The sequence below is a fragment of the Megalopta genalis genome, chromosome 3, assembly GCF_051020955.1.
Source record: "Megalopta genalis isolate 19385.01 chromosome 3, iyMegGena1_principal, whole genome shotgun sequence".
NCBI lineage: Eukaryota > Metazoa > Arthropoda > Insecta > Hymenoptera > Halictidae > Megalopta > Megalopta genalis.
Window position 1 is genome coordinate 20,402,722 of NC_135015.1, and position 16,947 is coordinate 20,419,668.

At 40.7% G+C, this 16,947-nt stretch overlaps 1 protein-coding gene across 3 annotated transcripts in view; it reads right to left on the reverse strand.

Moving 5' to 3' along the window:
- Positions 1–16,947, reverse strand: part of nAChRalpha6 (nicotinic acetylcholine receptor alpha6) — a 587,858-nt gene that overhangs the window by 262,941 nt on the left and 307,970 nt on the right. For all 3 annotated transcript variants that reach the window (XM_033478260.2, XM_076520266.1, XM_033478258.2), the window contains exon 6: positions 9,302–9,482. In XM_033478260.2, coding sequence (XP_033334151.1) covers positions 9,302–9,482 — 181 coding nt within the window. The remainder of the gene's footprint in view (positions 1–9,301; positions 9,483–16,947) is intronic.

Sequence of the window (16,947 nt, forward strand, 5' to 3'; positions counted from 1 at the left end):
ATCAAATATTATATCACATATATTATATGTATATTATATCAAATATTATATCACATATATTATATGTATATTATATCAAATATTATATCAAATATTATATCAAATATTATATCATATATTATATGTATATTATATCAAATATTATATCACATATATTATATGTATATTATATCAAATATTATACCATATATTATATCATATATTATATCATGTATTATATTATACATTATATCATATATTATATTATTTATACGTTATATAAATTGCTGCACCGAAGCCGCGGTAAAAAAAAAATAACGGAAATCGAAGAGCAAACTTGTTGCTGTTCACACTCCGCAAGACGCTTCGTGTGTTCCTCCTCGAGAATCTATTCCGTAACGTTTGAACCAGAAATTGACGAGTGCTCTTCGGCTCGCGAATGAAACTTTGTGATTAACGATGAAACACTGTCGCGTGTAGGAGCATGCAGACGTCGTTCCATTAACGGCGATTATCTCAACTTCTCCGAAATTCGGTTACACTCGAGTAGAGCACATTTAACGAGATTTAACGTCGGCTGAAATCTGCTGCGCCGTGACGGCCGCACCGCGTCGTTTGTTCGGCGAAAGAAACGCGTTATCTTCGGTCGTTGCAAACGGCTGCAGCCGTTTCCAACGTTCTCGTGCGAGACGATCCAAAGGCGGCGCAACATTTTTCGCGACCGTCTGCTCAATTTCAGCCTTTTGTGCAACGCACGCGTCGATCGCTTTCGCAATAAAAAAAGAGAACACAGGTTCGATCGGTTTTAATAGTTTAAAAACGCGAAGATCGTTTAACAATTACCGACGACTCCAAATGCTATTTGCAAATACTTTTTCTTTCGACGGTTCAAGTTTCTTTTATCTATTTTTTTTTATTCGTTGAAAGTGTCGTAAAGCGCGATTTTTAAAGCCGACTGGAAATTTCAAAAGAATCTGTTTTTTGGTCTCAGCCATTCGCTGTGGACTCTGGTTCTGTAATTTCGTAAAAGAGAGTCATATACAAAATTGCCACTATTCCTCGCAACATTGTATCGAATCCATTATTTTTTGAGATAAAAAAAGAATGTCCAAGTTACTCTATTTTTGAGACGCTGCGCTCTGGATCCGCCATCTTGTAAAAAAAGAGTCAAATAAAAAATTGCCTATTTTTTGTCACAAAAAGAATGCCCAAGTTACTTCATTTTCGAGACGCTGCGCCCTGGTTCCGCCATCTTGTAAAAAAATAGTCGAATAAAAAATTTCCACTATTCCTCGCAACATTGTTATCGCATTTACTATTTTTTATCACAAAAAAATCGTCCAAGTTTCTCTATTTTTGGGTCGCTGCGCCCTAGTTCCGCCATCTTGTAAAAAAAGAGTCGAATAAAAAATTTCCACTATTCCTCGCAACATTGTTATCGCATTTACTATTTTTTATCACGAAAAGATCGTCCAAGTTTCTCTATTTTTGGGTCGCTGTGTCCTGGCTCCGCCATCTTGTAAAAAAAGAGTCGAATAAAAAATTGCCACTATTCCCCGCAACATTGTTATCGCATTTACTATTTTTTATCACAAAAAGATCGTCCAAGTTTCTCTATTTTTGGGTCTCTATCTTGTAAAAAAAGAGTCGAATAAAAAATTGCCACTATTCCTCGCAACATTGTTATCGCATTTACTATTTTTTATCACAAAAAAATCGTCCAAGTTTCTCTATTTTTGGGTCGCTGCGTCCTGGCTCCGCCATCTTGTAAAAAAAGAGTCGAATAAAAAATTGCCACTATTCCTCGCAACATTGTATCGCGTTTACTATCTTCGTCACAAAAAAATCGTCCAAATTACTCTATTTTTGCATCGCTATTCTTTAAAAAGATCGTCAAATAAAAACAATTGCAAACATTCTAGAAAACCTGCGTCACAAAGTCTTTCGACCAGACTTTATATTGCATTTAGCATATCGTCGCCAAAGAAATTCTCAAAATTGCCGCATGGGTCATTGGCGTCGCCCCTTAAAACCGTAGAAACAGTTAGCTATAGCTAGCTATTATTTTCGCGAATCGCGAGACATTTCCCGAGACTCGACGGTTTCCGGTAGCATCGAAACTTCCGCGACGAGCCGCGCGGCTGCTCATCGTCGCCGAGCAGCGTCGAGTTAATTAATTATCGGTGTCCTAATGAAGCGATTTTCTTACGAGTCCAATTATGTTCGGAAATGAACGCGTTCGGCCGCGCGTCGGCGGATCGGCGAGAGCCGCCGGCGAACGTGTGTCCCGCTAATGACGATTGCCTCAAGTTGGCCGCAATTCCGAAATAATTGAATACGACGAGTTCTAATCCGACGATGGTTCACGCTATTACAGCATATCGCGGCGACCCGGCCCGAAAGTGGAATACAATTAACGGAAGCCGCGCGGCGGCGGCTGCGAATGCCGTGCCATCGGCGAGTCCGCGCCGCGTCGGGGCCCGGCTCGGCCGCGAGCACCCGACAAATTCGAGCATTAAATAATACACGCGGTGTGTTTAACGTCGTCGACGCGACGACCGGCCGGCCGACACGCCGGATTTAATTACCCGCCGGCACGGCAAGGAGCGATCGTTGTTGCTCCCGTGTACACGAACCGCTGCTCCCGCGAACGCTTTCTACGCCCATGCGGCCTTCCTACACGGCCGGGTGCAAAAACTCGTCTAAACAAACCGACGTGACTTCCACTCTGACCCATCTCTTCCGAGCTGTTTACCGACGCTATCGAAAGTCATCCGGAGTTCGTACAGTCAACATTCCGGGGTTCGCCGCGCCGGAAGCGTTACGAACTTCGAACTCCGCCGGATCCGCGCAGCCGCATTTATTTGCAGTCGCAGTCGGATTTACGGTGGACCGCCGAGGAGCGTTCGCATGCCTTTCGACGAATTTTGTCCACGGGGAAAAATAGATTTTCGAAAGTGGTGGTTGCACGTGGAAGTGACGTTTCGAACGTACAGGGTGTTGCGTAATTATGTCGAGACTTGGAGACGGGTGATTCCTCGGGTGATTTGAAGTAACTTTTTCCTTGGCGAAAATGCAATCCGTGGCTTGGTTTACGAGTTATTAGGGATAAACTGCGGCCAATGAGAGGTGAGCTCGGCTGGCGCGAGGCGGTCGAAACGATGGGCGGTCAATGTTCAGTTGCGCTCGTTGGCTCGCGAGCCTCGCGCCAGTCTTACGCGATCACTCATTGGTCAGTGTTTTTCGTTAATAACTCGTTAACGAAGACGCGGTCTGTATTTTTGCAAAGGAAAAAGTTGCTTGAAATGGCCTTGGGAATCGTCCCTTGCGCTTGTTAACATAATTATGGGACAACCTGTATATTTGAAATATTAATATTAATATTAATTATATTAATAACATTAGAATTGATTAATAATATCAATATTAATTATATTGATAATATCAATATCGATTGTATTAATAACATTAATATTAATTACATTAATAATATCAATATTAATTGTACTAAAATAATAAAAATGAATAAAATTGATCGGAGAAGAGTAAATCAGTAATCGCGAAAAGTCACCGAATTCGCCAATAATCGTCGCGTCGATCGAACGGAATTCGCGTCACCGTTTATTATTTTACAAACCCCCCAAAAAAGACATAAAAACGGACGCCGTTCGAGGCTCGACCGTCGAGAAATATTTAACCGGATCGCCGCGGCAGGTTCGATGAAAGAATTATTGAAAAAAAAGTTGAAGAAGACGGTTCCGATGGTTTTCGGAAAATATCGAATCGCCGGCTCGAGATATTCGTAAAATTTTCTAGGCGGCCGGACGCGTTCACCTTTCCTCTTCCCGGTCATAAATCAGCGGGTTAGACTAATTCCTCCTTCGGGATACGTTGATAACGTGCTGGAACAGGTTCCCGCGGAAGCCGCGCACCAAATGCACACGGTGCTCCAGAATTTATACGTTTACAGAGGCATAAATAGATTGGTCGACGGCGGTTCCCCGAAACAAGTTCGGTACCGCCGCCGTGCAACATTAATGAAACCCTTGCTGCATAATTGGGGGACGCGGAGCACCTTCTGTTCCGTGGATGCTACAAGTTCAGTTTTGCCGGCCACGTGGCCCAAAAAAACGGGGACGAGAGTTCAAGGCCCGTTCTCGCATCTTCCGTCGCTTTTCTTTCGTTAAATAGTCGAACTGTGGTGTTCGTTCTTTTGCGGCAATTCTGTCTCTTATTATTCCTGTAATTACCGGACTGTGGATTTTATTTTTTATACCTATCATGTATATATTATTTATATATGTACTATTGGGTTGGCAACTAAGTAATTGCCGATTTCAGTTATAGATGTCTCTCGCTCCCATTTTTATGATATCCGTAAATGTTATATTATAAAATTATTATTATTATTATTATGTTATTTTTTATTATCCGCGAATGTTAGCAACTGGACAAATTGAATGCAACGGTCAAGGAAAAGCGACCAGAATTGGTCGATCGTAAAGGTGTCATTTTCCAGCAGGACAATGCTAGGCCGTACACGTCTTTGTCCGCTCGGCAAAAATTCATGGATATTGGTTGGGAATCGATGTTACACCCACCATATAGCCCTGATCTCGCGCCATCGGATTAACACTTATTTCGATCCCTGGACAACTCCCTTCGTGGTAAAACTTTTAATGACGACGACGCTGTAAAATCTCACTTAACTCAGTTTTTGGCCGAAAAGGATCAGACTTTCTACGAGCGTGGAATTTTCAAGTTGTCAGAGAGATGGCAAAAGGTCATCGAACAAAATGGAAAATACATTACAGATTAAACTTCGTTCCAAGTAAAAAGAAATTTTTTATTTCATTGAACAAATCGGCAATTACTTAGTTGCCAACCCAATTTCTTCCTACCACTTAATTAATTGTAATCGTAATCGTTCTCTAAGGACATATATCATATATATATATATATATATATATATATATATGATATATGTCCTTAGAGAACGATTACGATTACAATTAATTAAGTGGTAGGAAGAAATCTTGACGAGTATTTTCACCTGCAAAATTTCCATCGTTTCCACTGTTCATCATCATCGGTTCATGGATTCTTCCTGACAACTAAAGGCTAACTTGAGAACAACGTTTCGAAACTTCAGGTCTCAATTCTTCCTTTTAAACGTTCGAGACTTTTCACACACTGCGTATGCGACTGCATATGGAGTCACGAGTGCTATGCTTCAACACGGAGCGGCTCGTAAGAAGTATTCGATCACTGAATTTCGGATTTTCGAGATTTTTACGACTTCGTCGAGGAGACTCGTTTCAGCGATAAACTCGGACTTGTTTCAGAGTTTGAGGTGACATTTCGTGACGTGATAAGTTAAAAATCAGAGATACGTTTCTTTCCAAGGAAGTGCTACAATTTAGAACGTCTCTAGAAACGTTGGAAAATTTGTTTCATGGCTGAAGTTAGTTAGACCTGAAGAAAGTTGACCGAAACTCGACCGAAAATCGACCGAAAATCGATCGAAACTTGATTACAGATTCCCTACATCGTTTCTTCGATCCGTCAACTATATAACATTACATTATAACACATAATACAGTAACTAAAACCTCATTCACGTTTCATCAAAAAAAAAAAATCGCTGAAACAAATCGCACATCAAATTCCAATTGCTTTGATTCGAAGGCGAAGCTTAGCACTTAAAAAATCTACCGCAAATTCGGTCACAAGAAAAATTATCCAGTATTCCCGAAATCGTTCGAACTTGAATCATTTCAATGAACAAAAAAAACCACGTCGTGCAACAATATCCAAGAAGAAATGCTAGGATGCGTCGGCGAAGACGTAGACCTTCAATCTTTAAAGCGAGCCTTCTTTCTCGCGATCTTCCTTCGATTTTCCGCAGCTCTTCGAAGGCCAGAAATTTAGCGCACGTAGTAAATACTTTTCAGTGCGACCGTATAGAAGCAAATGAGACACGCGTGACTCGTAAGCGCGCGACGTCGTCGCGCGAGAAAGGTCTCGTAAACAGGGGAATAAAACCGGGCGAGAGAGGACATTTCGCGTTCCAACCCATTGTACATGACCGCGCGGTCTCCCACGTATACGGGCGCGTATCCCTTCGACGATTTTTCCCACACTTCTCGACATTTCACGCAATATTGGCACACACGCGTGTATGCACCATATATGTATAGCCACGCAGAACTGTAAATCGTTCCGTATTGTACGTTGCACCATATATATGATACTTTTTACTATTACTTATTTATATATATATATATATATATATAAGTTATATATAAATATATAAGTTTATACATATATGTATAAATGAATAAGTATATAGATATATGTATAAATATAATTAGTATATACGTATACGTATAAATATATAAATATATAAATATATGTATAAATATATAAGTATATAAATATGTGTATAAATATATATATAAATATATACACAAGTATATAAATTCATGTATAAATTTATATATATATATATATATATATATATATATGTATGTATATGTATATATATATAAATATATAAATATATAAATATATAGATCTATATATAATTGCATAATCATCATATCGGTTCACAATCGCGTGAAAGATATATAATATAAATGCATATCATATTATATTAATATATAAAGCGATATATACTAATATACATATAAATATTGCATCATATTATATTACATTACATTGTATGTATATATATATATATATATTTTGTATATATAGATCTGAGCTGAAGCTACGAAGCGTGAGAACGAACGGCTATCTATGGAGCGTTGCTATTGTGTTGCACAGAGTTCTTGTGTCGGACAAAGAAGCCTCGGGGTGGTGGGGGCAGTGGACGGTTTTGTGGGCGGCTGCGGGCGCGGATAAGAAGAGTGGGAGTTGGGCTGGGGATCACACGGGCGTAGGATCAAGGGGAGATTTCCCTCGGCCGGGAACTGCGGGTAAAGACTGGGTGTCGAATATCGCGGCGACAAGGATTCGTCGATGCGCCGGAACGTCTACGAAAGCGTCTCCATTCACCGGCCCCGGCGCCACGGGGACAGCGATTCTGTCCGGCTCGTCATTCCGGCAAGATCAGACGGGCAAGAAAAAAAAACAGCTCGCCCCGTTCCCGGAGTGAAAACGTTCCCCGGCGAGTCCCGTCCCTCCTCCGATTCGATTATCGCGGACTCCGGTAATCGCCGGCGGAACGACGCTGTTACCGACCGACCGCGTTCGTTGACTTTCGCCCGATAGGGCCCCTTGTCCGATGCCAATCCCGTCGTCCCCTCGCAATTTATCTCGGCCGTTATTAGAATGTTCCGTCGTTATTGTCCTACGGTATGGATTGCGCCGCGAGAAGCGGCTCATTTCGCGACTGTACAGGTTGTACCAAAATTACGGTTCCTCTGGGAAGTAGGAGATTCCTGAGGTGATTTGCAGCGACTTTTTCCTTTGCGAAAATGTTCTCCGAGGCACCGTTCGCGAGTTATTAACGGAAAACGGTGACCAATGAGAGGCGACGAGGTCGGCTGACGCGCGGCGGCCGAGCCAACTAGCGCGCGAACCTCGGTTCCGCTGATTGGCGCGGCCGCCGCGCGTCTGCTGACCTCGCCGCTTCTCATTGGTCACGTCGTTTTTCCTTAATAACTCGCAAACGAAGCCGCGGAGAACATTTTTGTAAAGGGAAAAGTTGCTTCAAACGACCTCGGGAACCTCTCACTTCCCGGACGCGCCATAATTTTGGGACATCCTGTACATTGTCGGCGTCTCGAACGACGACCGCGAAGATTTCGATGCGCACGGAACAGGAAACGCACGGATCGCGAAGTTTTATGCTCGGGGAACTTCTTTCTCGTTTCTATCGAGAACGTAAAACTGTTCTTTTTACGACTGTGTTTTTACCACGAGTTAGGATAACGGAGACGTAGGTTACTATGGGGCGCGACCAATTCTCTTTGCCATGTTTCCGGGCATAATTAACATTTTATTTATCGAATAAAATATCGTATTAAATTTTGCTGTCTTTTTATCTTCTTCGATGCCGAATGAAAAAATTCAATGGATGTATCAAGTTTATTGCGTCCGCAAATTAATGAAAGACGCGGCGATCAACCCACAGTAACATTTTAATGTAACAGATGTGTAATAGAATAATAATTGATGCAATAGATATAATAATGATTGACGTAATAGACTAATAATTTACTAGGCTAATTAAAATCGAATTCGTTTTTGCAAAGACGGAGACGCTCGAAAATTCTTGCGGCAAAGTTTACGCATCGTTAAACCGAGATCCGTGCGTTAAATTTCGTTGAACGATCGCAAAGCGTTCGCTTTGCTTTCGGCCGATTCGACGCGCGATGCAAGGGGCCCAAACGAGTCCCAAGTTTCGTAACGAGGGAAGACAACGAGGAGTCGGTCGGACGAGAAGTTCAACGAGAAGTTGCGCAAAATGTCAACGGAATGTTCGCGTGAACGGCGTTAAGGTTGCAGCCAAGTTAGACGACGATGCGCAGGGCCGAATTTCGGAGGGCCCTCGCCGAGGGCCCTTGCACGCGGAGTAGTCTTTTCGAGGGCCTTTTCAAGCGGAAAAGTTTTTTCGAGGACCCTTGCACGCGGAGGAGCTTTTTCGAGGGCCCTTGCTCAGGGAGGGGCCTTTTCGTGGGTTCTTGCACGCGGAGGGGCCTTTTCGTGGGCCTTTGCACACGGAAAAGCCTTTTTGAGGGCCCGTGCACGTCGAGGGGTCTTTTCGTGGGCCCTTGCACGCGCAGTAGCCTTTTCAAGGGCCCTTGCACGCGCAGTAGCCTCGAAAAGGCCCTCGCAAGCGCAGTAGCCTCGAAAAGGCCCACGCAAGCACAGCAGTCCCAAAAAAGTCTTCGCAAGCGCAGCAGTCGCAAAAAGGCCTTCGCAAGCGCAGCAGTCCCAAAAAGGCCCTCGCACGCGCAACTAGCCTCGAAAGGGCCCGAAAATATCGACCCGCAGCCGTTCAGATTCCGCGCGAGTTCTCGTCGAGCGAAGTTCACGTGTTCGCGGTGCCGCGTCGACGGGAATCGCGAATGAAAATGCCGGTCGACTTTCGTCCTCGATTCTCCTCTCCGTGGCGACGGTAGCGGCGGTGACGGCGGGTTTTCTCGGTTCGTGTCGGCGCTTTCGAAGGACCGTTTGCCACGGCAGTTACGGACAGATTGTACCCCCCGAAGGACAAGCACGGTCGAAAAGTTCAGGACCAATACGAGACTTCGGTGCTCTCGGTATGTGTACGTTTGAGCGTGTTTATTGTGTAGTGGAGACAGTAGTGTACCTGGTTGCCGTCGTAGGTCCAGGATCCGAACTTCATGTCACAGTGTTGGTCGTCAAAGGGGAACCAAGTGATGTCTATCTTGCATGTGCTCTTGAAGATGCCCGGAGGGACGTACAGGCAACTGCCGTTATGCGTGACCACCACGTTCGTTTGATACGTCCCGTCGAAACCCTCATCCGCACTAACGTGTTCACATCATATAGATTCATTAATTCTCTCGTGGATCGGACACGGTCCCGGTACGTTTCACATAGTTTTTCTATCGCGACGATACCGACCCAAGATCCAGCTGAAGGATCGCCGCCGCGTGTTTTTCTTTTTCTTTTTTTTCTTGGCAGTGCGAACCGCGAATTTGATGGATCCGCGGTAATCGTTCGCGGTTGAATCGCGAACGGTGGGACGCGGAAGGAAAAACAGATGGGAGAAGAAAGTGAAAATATTTGTTGATTATCATCGCATCGCGGATTTTGCGCGTTTAGGACGAGAATGGAAGCCGCGAAGTCCATTTTCGTGCGCGATCCGAGCGCGAAATTAGGGGAAAATCTTCGCCGCGGCGAATGTGAGCAAATTTTTTTTATGGATTCGCGGTAATCGTTCACGGTTGAAACGCGAACGGTGGGGCGCGGAGGGGGAGACTGGTCGGAGAAGAGACTGAAATTATCATTGATTATTATCGCATGAAAATGCGCGGATTTTGCGCGTTTAGGACGAAAATGGAAGCCGCGAGGTCCATTTTTGTGCGCGATCCGAGTGCAAAATTAGGGGAAAATCTTCGCTGTGACGAATGTGATTAAAGAGAACGGCAAGAGAGAGAGAGAGAGAGAGAGAGAGAGAGAGAGAGAGAGAGAGAGTTGGTACATCGAGCTGGTGCAAACAGCCGACAAAGCTGTGCTCGAAATTAACGCGTTGCCGACGTGAATTGTTGCTATTTTTACTCGCCTCTTCGCATTGGCCATTTGATATTTCACTAAAATTTGATATATTAGACATAATTAATAATTATCGTGTATATATAACAATGAAACGAAGACTTACTGTGACCTATTCTTGTGATGGAAATTAATCCTCCGATTCTAAATTTGTTATAGACTATCCTTTTAGCGCAACGAACACGTTACGGATTAAAGTGAAACTTATCCGCGAGGGGAGAGGTTAATTATGAGGTTAATCGGGAAAACCGCGATTAACAGAAAACAGGCCGATTACCTGAGATTTCCTGTTCGATTTTCCCTTCGCGATAGCTGCCGACTTGCTCTCTCACTTCTGTTTCAACCCGTTCCGCAGTCAACGACGAGAGATTTTCGGCGCGACAAACCGTAAACTTCGTCCGCAGAACCTTGTCAACAGAAAACGAACGTTCCGCTCGTTTCGAGGCCGCGGACGCAGAAAGTTTGCCAAGAAATTCGATCAGCTTCGTTGACGACGTTATCTGCGAACGAACTTGACGGCTGGCCTTCGCGCGCGTACGACTTTTCGGACCCGAACGTCGTCGCGTCGCTGCGCTGACGATTTCTTTCGAAAACGAGAAAATACCGAAGCGGAACCGTTGAATCGTTTATCGATCAATGATTGTAAATGACTAGAGCTTTTTTTCTAATTCTTTTTTACGTACTTTTGGTTGGCGAAATATCTCGAAATAATGATTGTAAACGCGAATCGAATCTTTTTTACACTTCTTTATATATTTTGGTTGTCGATCGATCATTGTAAATGACTAGAATTTGTTTTCAATTTTTTTTACGTGCCTTTGGTTATGTCAAGGTTATAATATATATAATATAATAATATATATATATATATATATATATATATTATATTACATGATTATATATATATATATATATATATATATATATATATATATATATATATATATTATAACCTTGACATAACCAAAGTTATGTAATAGTTAAAGTTAAGTAATATATATAATCTTGACATAACCAAAGTTATGCAATAGTTATAGTTAAGTAATATATATAATCATATATATAATTATATAATATAATATTACATAATTATATATACGATTATATATATTATAATCTTGACATAACCAAAGTTATGTAATAGTTATAGTTAAGTAATATATATAATCATATATATAATTATATAATATAATATTACATAATTATATATATTATAATCTTGACATAACCAAAGTTATGTAATAGCTACAGTTAAGTAATATATATAATCATATATATAATTATATAATATCATATTACATAATTATATATATGATTATGTATATTATAACCTTGACATAACGTCGACTTTTTGACACGAATTTTTGACCATGGTCCTCGACAGAACGAATCGCACTCGACGGTGCGCCCAGCAAACAGAGAAGAGCGTTTCGCAGCCGGTGGAATGACTAATCGCCGGTAATATCTGTACGAACTATCGTCAGCGTTTAAATGTATCGCATCGTTTAACTATTCGCCAATTCGGCCGTATAATCCGAGTGTTGGCAGGAGTTAATTCGATTTTAAGCCGATTAAGTTCGGCGGCGTTAAGCGCGATCTATAATGTTCTATGGAAAAATCTATGGTAATCCGGGTGCGAAATATATTAAATGTGGTCTCGAATCGTGTCCTAATGCTTCCGATATGTTCGTTTCAACGAGAACCGGCCATTGCTACGCCGAGGATTTTATGCGCTCGCGACGAGAATGACTGACAAGCGAGATCCCGAGCAACGAGGACGCGAAAAGAATTCGAATTATATTTTTACGTTCTTTTGCATTTATCGAAATCATAGAAAGAAGAAGAAATAGATTTTTATTAAAATATGGTTCCTTAGAATTGAGCCGGTTGGTTTTTATTTTGCATAAAAATTTGCAGTCTAATTTTCGCGGATATATTTTTATCGATTTCCTTAATGGAAGTAATTATTTATTCACATTATTATTAATATTTATTGTTATCTATTGTTATTTATAATTAATATTATTAATATATATAATTAATATTATTAATATATATAATTAATATTATTAATATATATAATTAATATTATTAATATATATAATTAATATTATTAATATTCATGTAATTATTACAAATTACAAGAATCTCTTAAGATAAAAATCTCTTTCTTTTTCCAATAATTCCAGCGACCAAAAAATAATCAATTAAATTATTTTAATGTCTATAATTTTCATTTCAATCTATTGATTTTTGCTAAAGAAGGAATGCATAAAATCCGCGATCTAAAGATCGTTCTGGCACGGACGCTTTCGATCGGAAATTTATGAAACGAACCAATTTGCGCATATTAGCGAAAGTCACAACAACGAATGCATCGAAGATATTTCTAATAAACGCAAAGAAATCATGACGCCGCCACCTTCTTCGCACGCGTCCGACCTTAGGGACTGATTTTATTCTGCCGCGCGTCGGTAAAACAAAAATATGCTTAGAATGAATTTCGCGACACGACAGCGCGAATTTTATTTTCCGGGAGATTTCCGACGAAGTGCATCCAAGAAACGGCACGGTAATATGCATTCTTTCCACGGGTCCCGGCGGCCATAAAAATTCTTTTATATTCCGTCGACTATACGAACTATGAACGCGTGACTTTACAATTTTTAGTCAACGCGTTTGTCGATTGTTGTTGTGGACAATAACGCGCCAAACCGTGAAACATTCGAACACGATTCGCAGCCGAATTATTCGGGCTCGATCGATATCGATCGTCCACTGTTCCAATGGATGCAATATATTTAATATTTACTGTGAGAAATTGACAATTTTTACCACTCGAATTTCCCGTTAATAATATTTAATATTGTTCGATCGCGGCGAAGCTGCGACCAACTCGTGAAAAGAGAACAACAGGCAAGTACAATTGACAAGTACTATGCAATTTTAACGGTTTTTTTTTTAAAATAGTATACCAATTTTTTGTGGACACTGACAAACGATTAATTGAATGTAAATAAATAAAAGAAATATAATACGTCTGAATCGAAGAACATATTTATTAGAATTATAATAGAATTATAATAGAATCTATATAGTATTATAATAGAATTTATATAGAATTATAAAAAAAAAAAATTATTGGGAAGAAGAACTCCCAGTTAATAACATTTAATATTGTTCGATCGCGACGAAGCTGTAACCAACTCGTGAAAAGAGAACAACAGGCAAGTACAATTGACAAGTACTATGCAATTTTAACGGTTTTTTTTTTAAAATAGTATACCAATTTTTTGTGGACACTGACAAACGATTAATTGAATTTAAATAAATAAAAGAAATATAATACGTCTGAATCGAAGAACATATTTATTAGAATTATAATAGAATTATAATAGAATCTATATAGAATTATAATAGAATTTATATAGAATTATATAAAAAAAAAAAAAATAATTGGAAAGAAGAACTCCCAGTTAATAACATTTAATATTGTTCGATCGCGACGAAGCTGTAACCAACTCGAGAAAAGAGAACGATAGGCCGAAAAAGACGAACGAACAGATGGCCAGAAAAGTTGCACTATTTTTGCAATAACCCAACAATTCGATAAACAAGCGCCGGCGAAGTAATCCCGATTTTTTCCACTACTTTTTTTTCCTCGCGGAGTCCCGCGACTCGTTCGCGCGCGATTCGCGTCATTCGCGGCCGGATTTGCGTAATTTCGAGTCCGCTACGCAGTTGCCGACGTTCTGAATCAATAATTGCATAGTTAAACTTGCCGTGCCGGCAAACAAAGTGGCTTAATCATCGACTTTCCTGCCGTTCGATAACGGCACGAAACGATGTTGGCTCGCGATTAGGTAAACACCTGTCAGGAACTGTTCAATTACCGGCGATTACCTCAAGTTATTACCGATTTGATGTGACAATTATTGTTTACCCGCAACGTGCCGAAATAGCTGTCATTAGGGCCGCGTCATAGGCAGCTAATTAGAATTTCTGGCTGCCGGTCGGTGCTGGCTATTGCTAGGTGTAAATGATCGCCGATATACACTGTCGCTTTGGACACCCTGTAAGTAACGCGCGAAATTATGTTACAGTACGTCCGATGTTACAACGCTCTGTTATGACATTTGAGATACATTTTACGGTAAATTTTCCCGGATTTTCCTTCCGCTTGCGATAAAAAAAATGGGCAATTTGGTCGCGAGGCTCGAACAATCGCATCTTCTCTTCTCGAATTGTCCATTTTTGCTGAAAAAAAGCTGAAGAAAAGCTGAAGGAAAGCTGATGGAAAATCAGGGAGAATTTACTGTATTTCTGTCGTTCAAAGACAGTTTAATCTACAATTTTGTCACTGGCTTTTGAAGATGTTCGCGATTCAGATCAAAGAAAGAGAAGGAAACGTTTGCATTAAAAAAGAAAACAATATCCGCGATTCTGCTAATTTTTATTGAAAATCCATTGGCTTGCGAAACGCGAGTTTACTCAAATTTTTCACAGTTTTTATAGCAGCGTGTTCTTGAATAAAAAACGCATTCGACAATTTCTAATGGAACCGGCTTTACGACTTCGATAATTATGAAACAAAAAAATAAGAAAACTTGTTATTTGACTGGCGCACAGATAGGTTTAGCGTGAATGTTAACCCTTTGCAGTCGAAGCTATTCGAATTCGAAATGCAGAACATGATTTCTGATCTATAGTATTTCTATTTTGTATAAATTATTGCGATTTATGCATATGAAATTGGTAAGCCTATTGGCAAGTAAAATGCAATTTTAGCAGTTTTTTAAAAATACAAACGAGTCTGATGCTCTTAGAAAGATTCTGAAAAATAGAGTATACCATTTTCTCACAAATTACTCTTGCAAAGAAGCACAGTAATTGGCCAGGTAAGCGGCTCGAAGTCGTGGCAGGTGTTCCACCTGGCATCATCGCGTCGATAACACACAATTAATTGAGTTTAAATAAATAAAACAATATATAATACGTCTCAATCGACGAACATATTTATTAGAATTATAATAGAATTATAACAGAGAATTATAATAGAATTATAATAGAATTATAATATAATTATAATAGAATTATAATATAATTATAATAGAATTATAATATAATTATAATAGAATTATAATAGAATTATAATAGAATTATAATAGAATTATAATAGAATTATAATAGAATTATAATATAATTATAATAGAATTATAATAGAATTATAATAGAATTATAATATAATTATAATAGAATTATAATAGAATTATAATAGAATTATAATAGAATTATAATAGAATTATAATAGAATCTATATAGAATCATAAATTACTCTTGCAAAGGAGCACAGTAATTGGCCAGCTAAGCTGCTCGAGGTCGCAGCAGGTGTCCCACCTGGCATCATCGCGTCGATGGACCAATCGGCTTCCGAGTTTACAGTCATCGGTTCGTGCCATGGCGCGTTTTACGTTCGTCGGGAAAGCAAGTAAGCAAGCAAGTCGGCAGCCTCGCGCACATGTCGGATTCCGGAGGCGCGCTATAGCAAGTGTACTTAGGCCATTACGTCGGCTGCTCGTTGCAGCGCGCGCAAGAACAACGCGACGGATTATTAAACGGCGCGGGGGAATTTTCTGGCCCCGCTCGGCTTATCGAGTGTGGTGGTCTCTCTCTTGCCCTTCGCCATTTGTTCACGAAGACGTCCGAGCGAGAAACGCGGATGAACCGGATAAAATACACCGTCGAGAGCGCGGCGAGAGACGAAGGGGGCATCTCGCCGCGGACAACTTTCAAAGACAGCGGCCGAGGAAGTTAATTGACCGTGTATTCGAGAAAAATGAAGTAAATTAAAATCCTGCTCCCTGGAAGAATGGCAGCGCTCGTCGGCGCAGCACTGCGAAAAATGCAACGGGGGGAGGGGGGGGGGCTGGCTTATATAGAGCGTTCGATTAATTCTCACAAAGGACCGGGCGGAGCGTGTTCCATCAAAATTGCGTTTCAGCGTTCCTTTCAACTTGATCTTGTATATATATATATATATATATATGTATCTATATATCTTGATATATATGTATATCATATCATGATATACATATATAAAAAATATATATATACTTTTTCTCATCGGTATAGTTTCACGGCGACGAAAAGCTCTCGCCGCGGTGAACGGTTCATCGTGGTCGCGCGGAATTTCGTTTAGAATCGCGTCGTTCCGCGTGTTTTATTGCGAGCGCGCGCGATTCGTCCGCGCGGATTTTAGAAATTTTATACGGCCGCGAGCGTGGACCGAACGAACGCGCGCCGCGTTCCCGATTTTCGGTCGCGGATTTACCGAACGTACGTCGATATTACGCCGATTCCGGGTGCCGATTCGGCTCGTTTTTAATCGATCGCGATTATTTTAATGTCAAGGTTCGAACGTTGTCCCGGATCGCGCTGTAAGTTAGTCGCGAACAGCTGCGCTTGGTAACCATGCGAATCGCATCTGCGATGCGAGCTGTAATTAAGAATTACTGCTGTTTTAATAGCTTTCTTCTTCGAATATCGACGAATTGGACTTCTTGAACAAAAGTCGCGTAGAGATATATGTATGTATGTATATATATCGCTTGAGAAATATAGGCCATTGCGAGGAATTAACCCGAGAAAGATAACCTAAGTCGCAGAGGCGCCTGCGAAGACTGTTGATTTTTGTTAATTTTTCATAGAGGTCTAGTG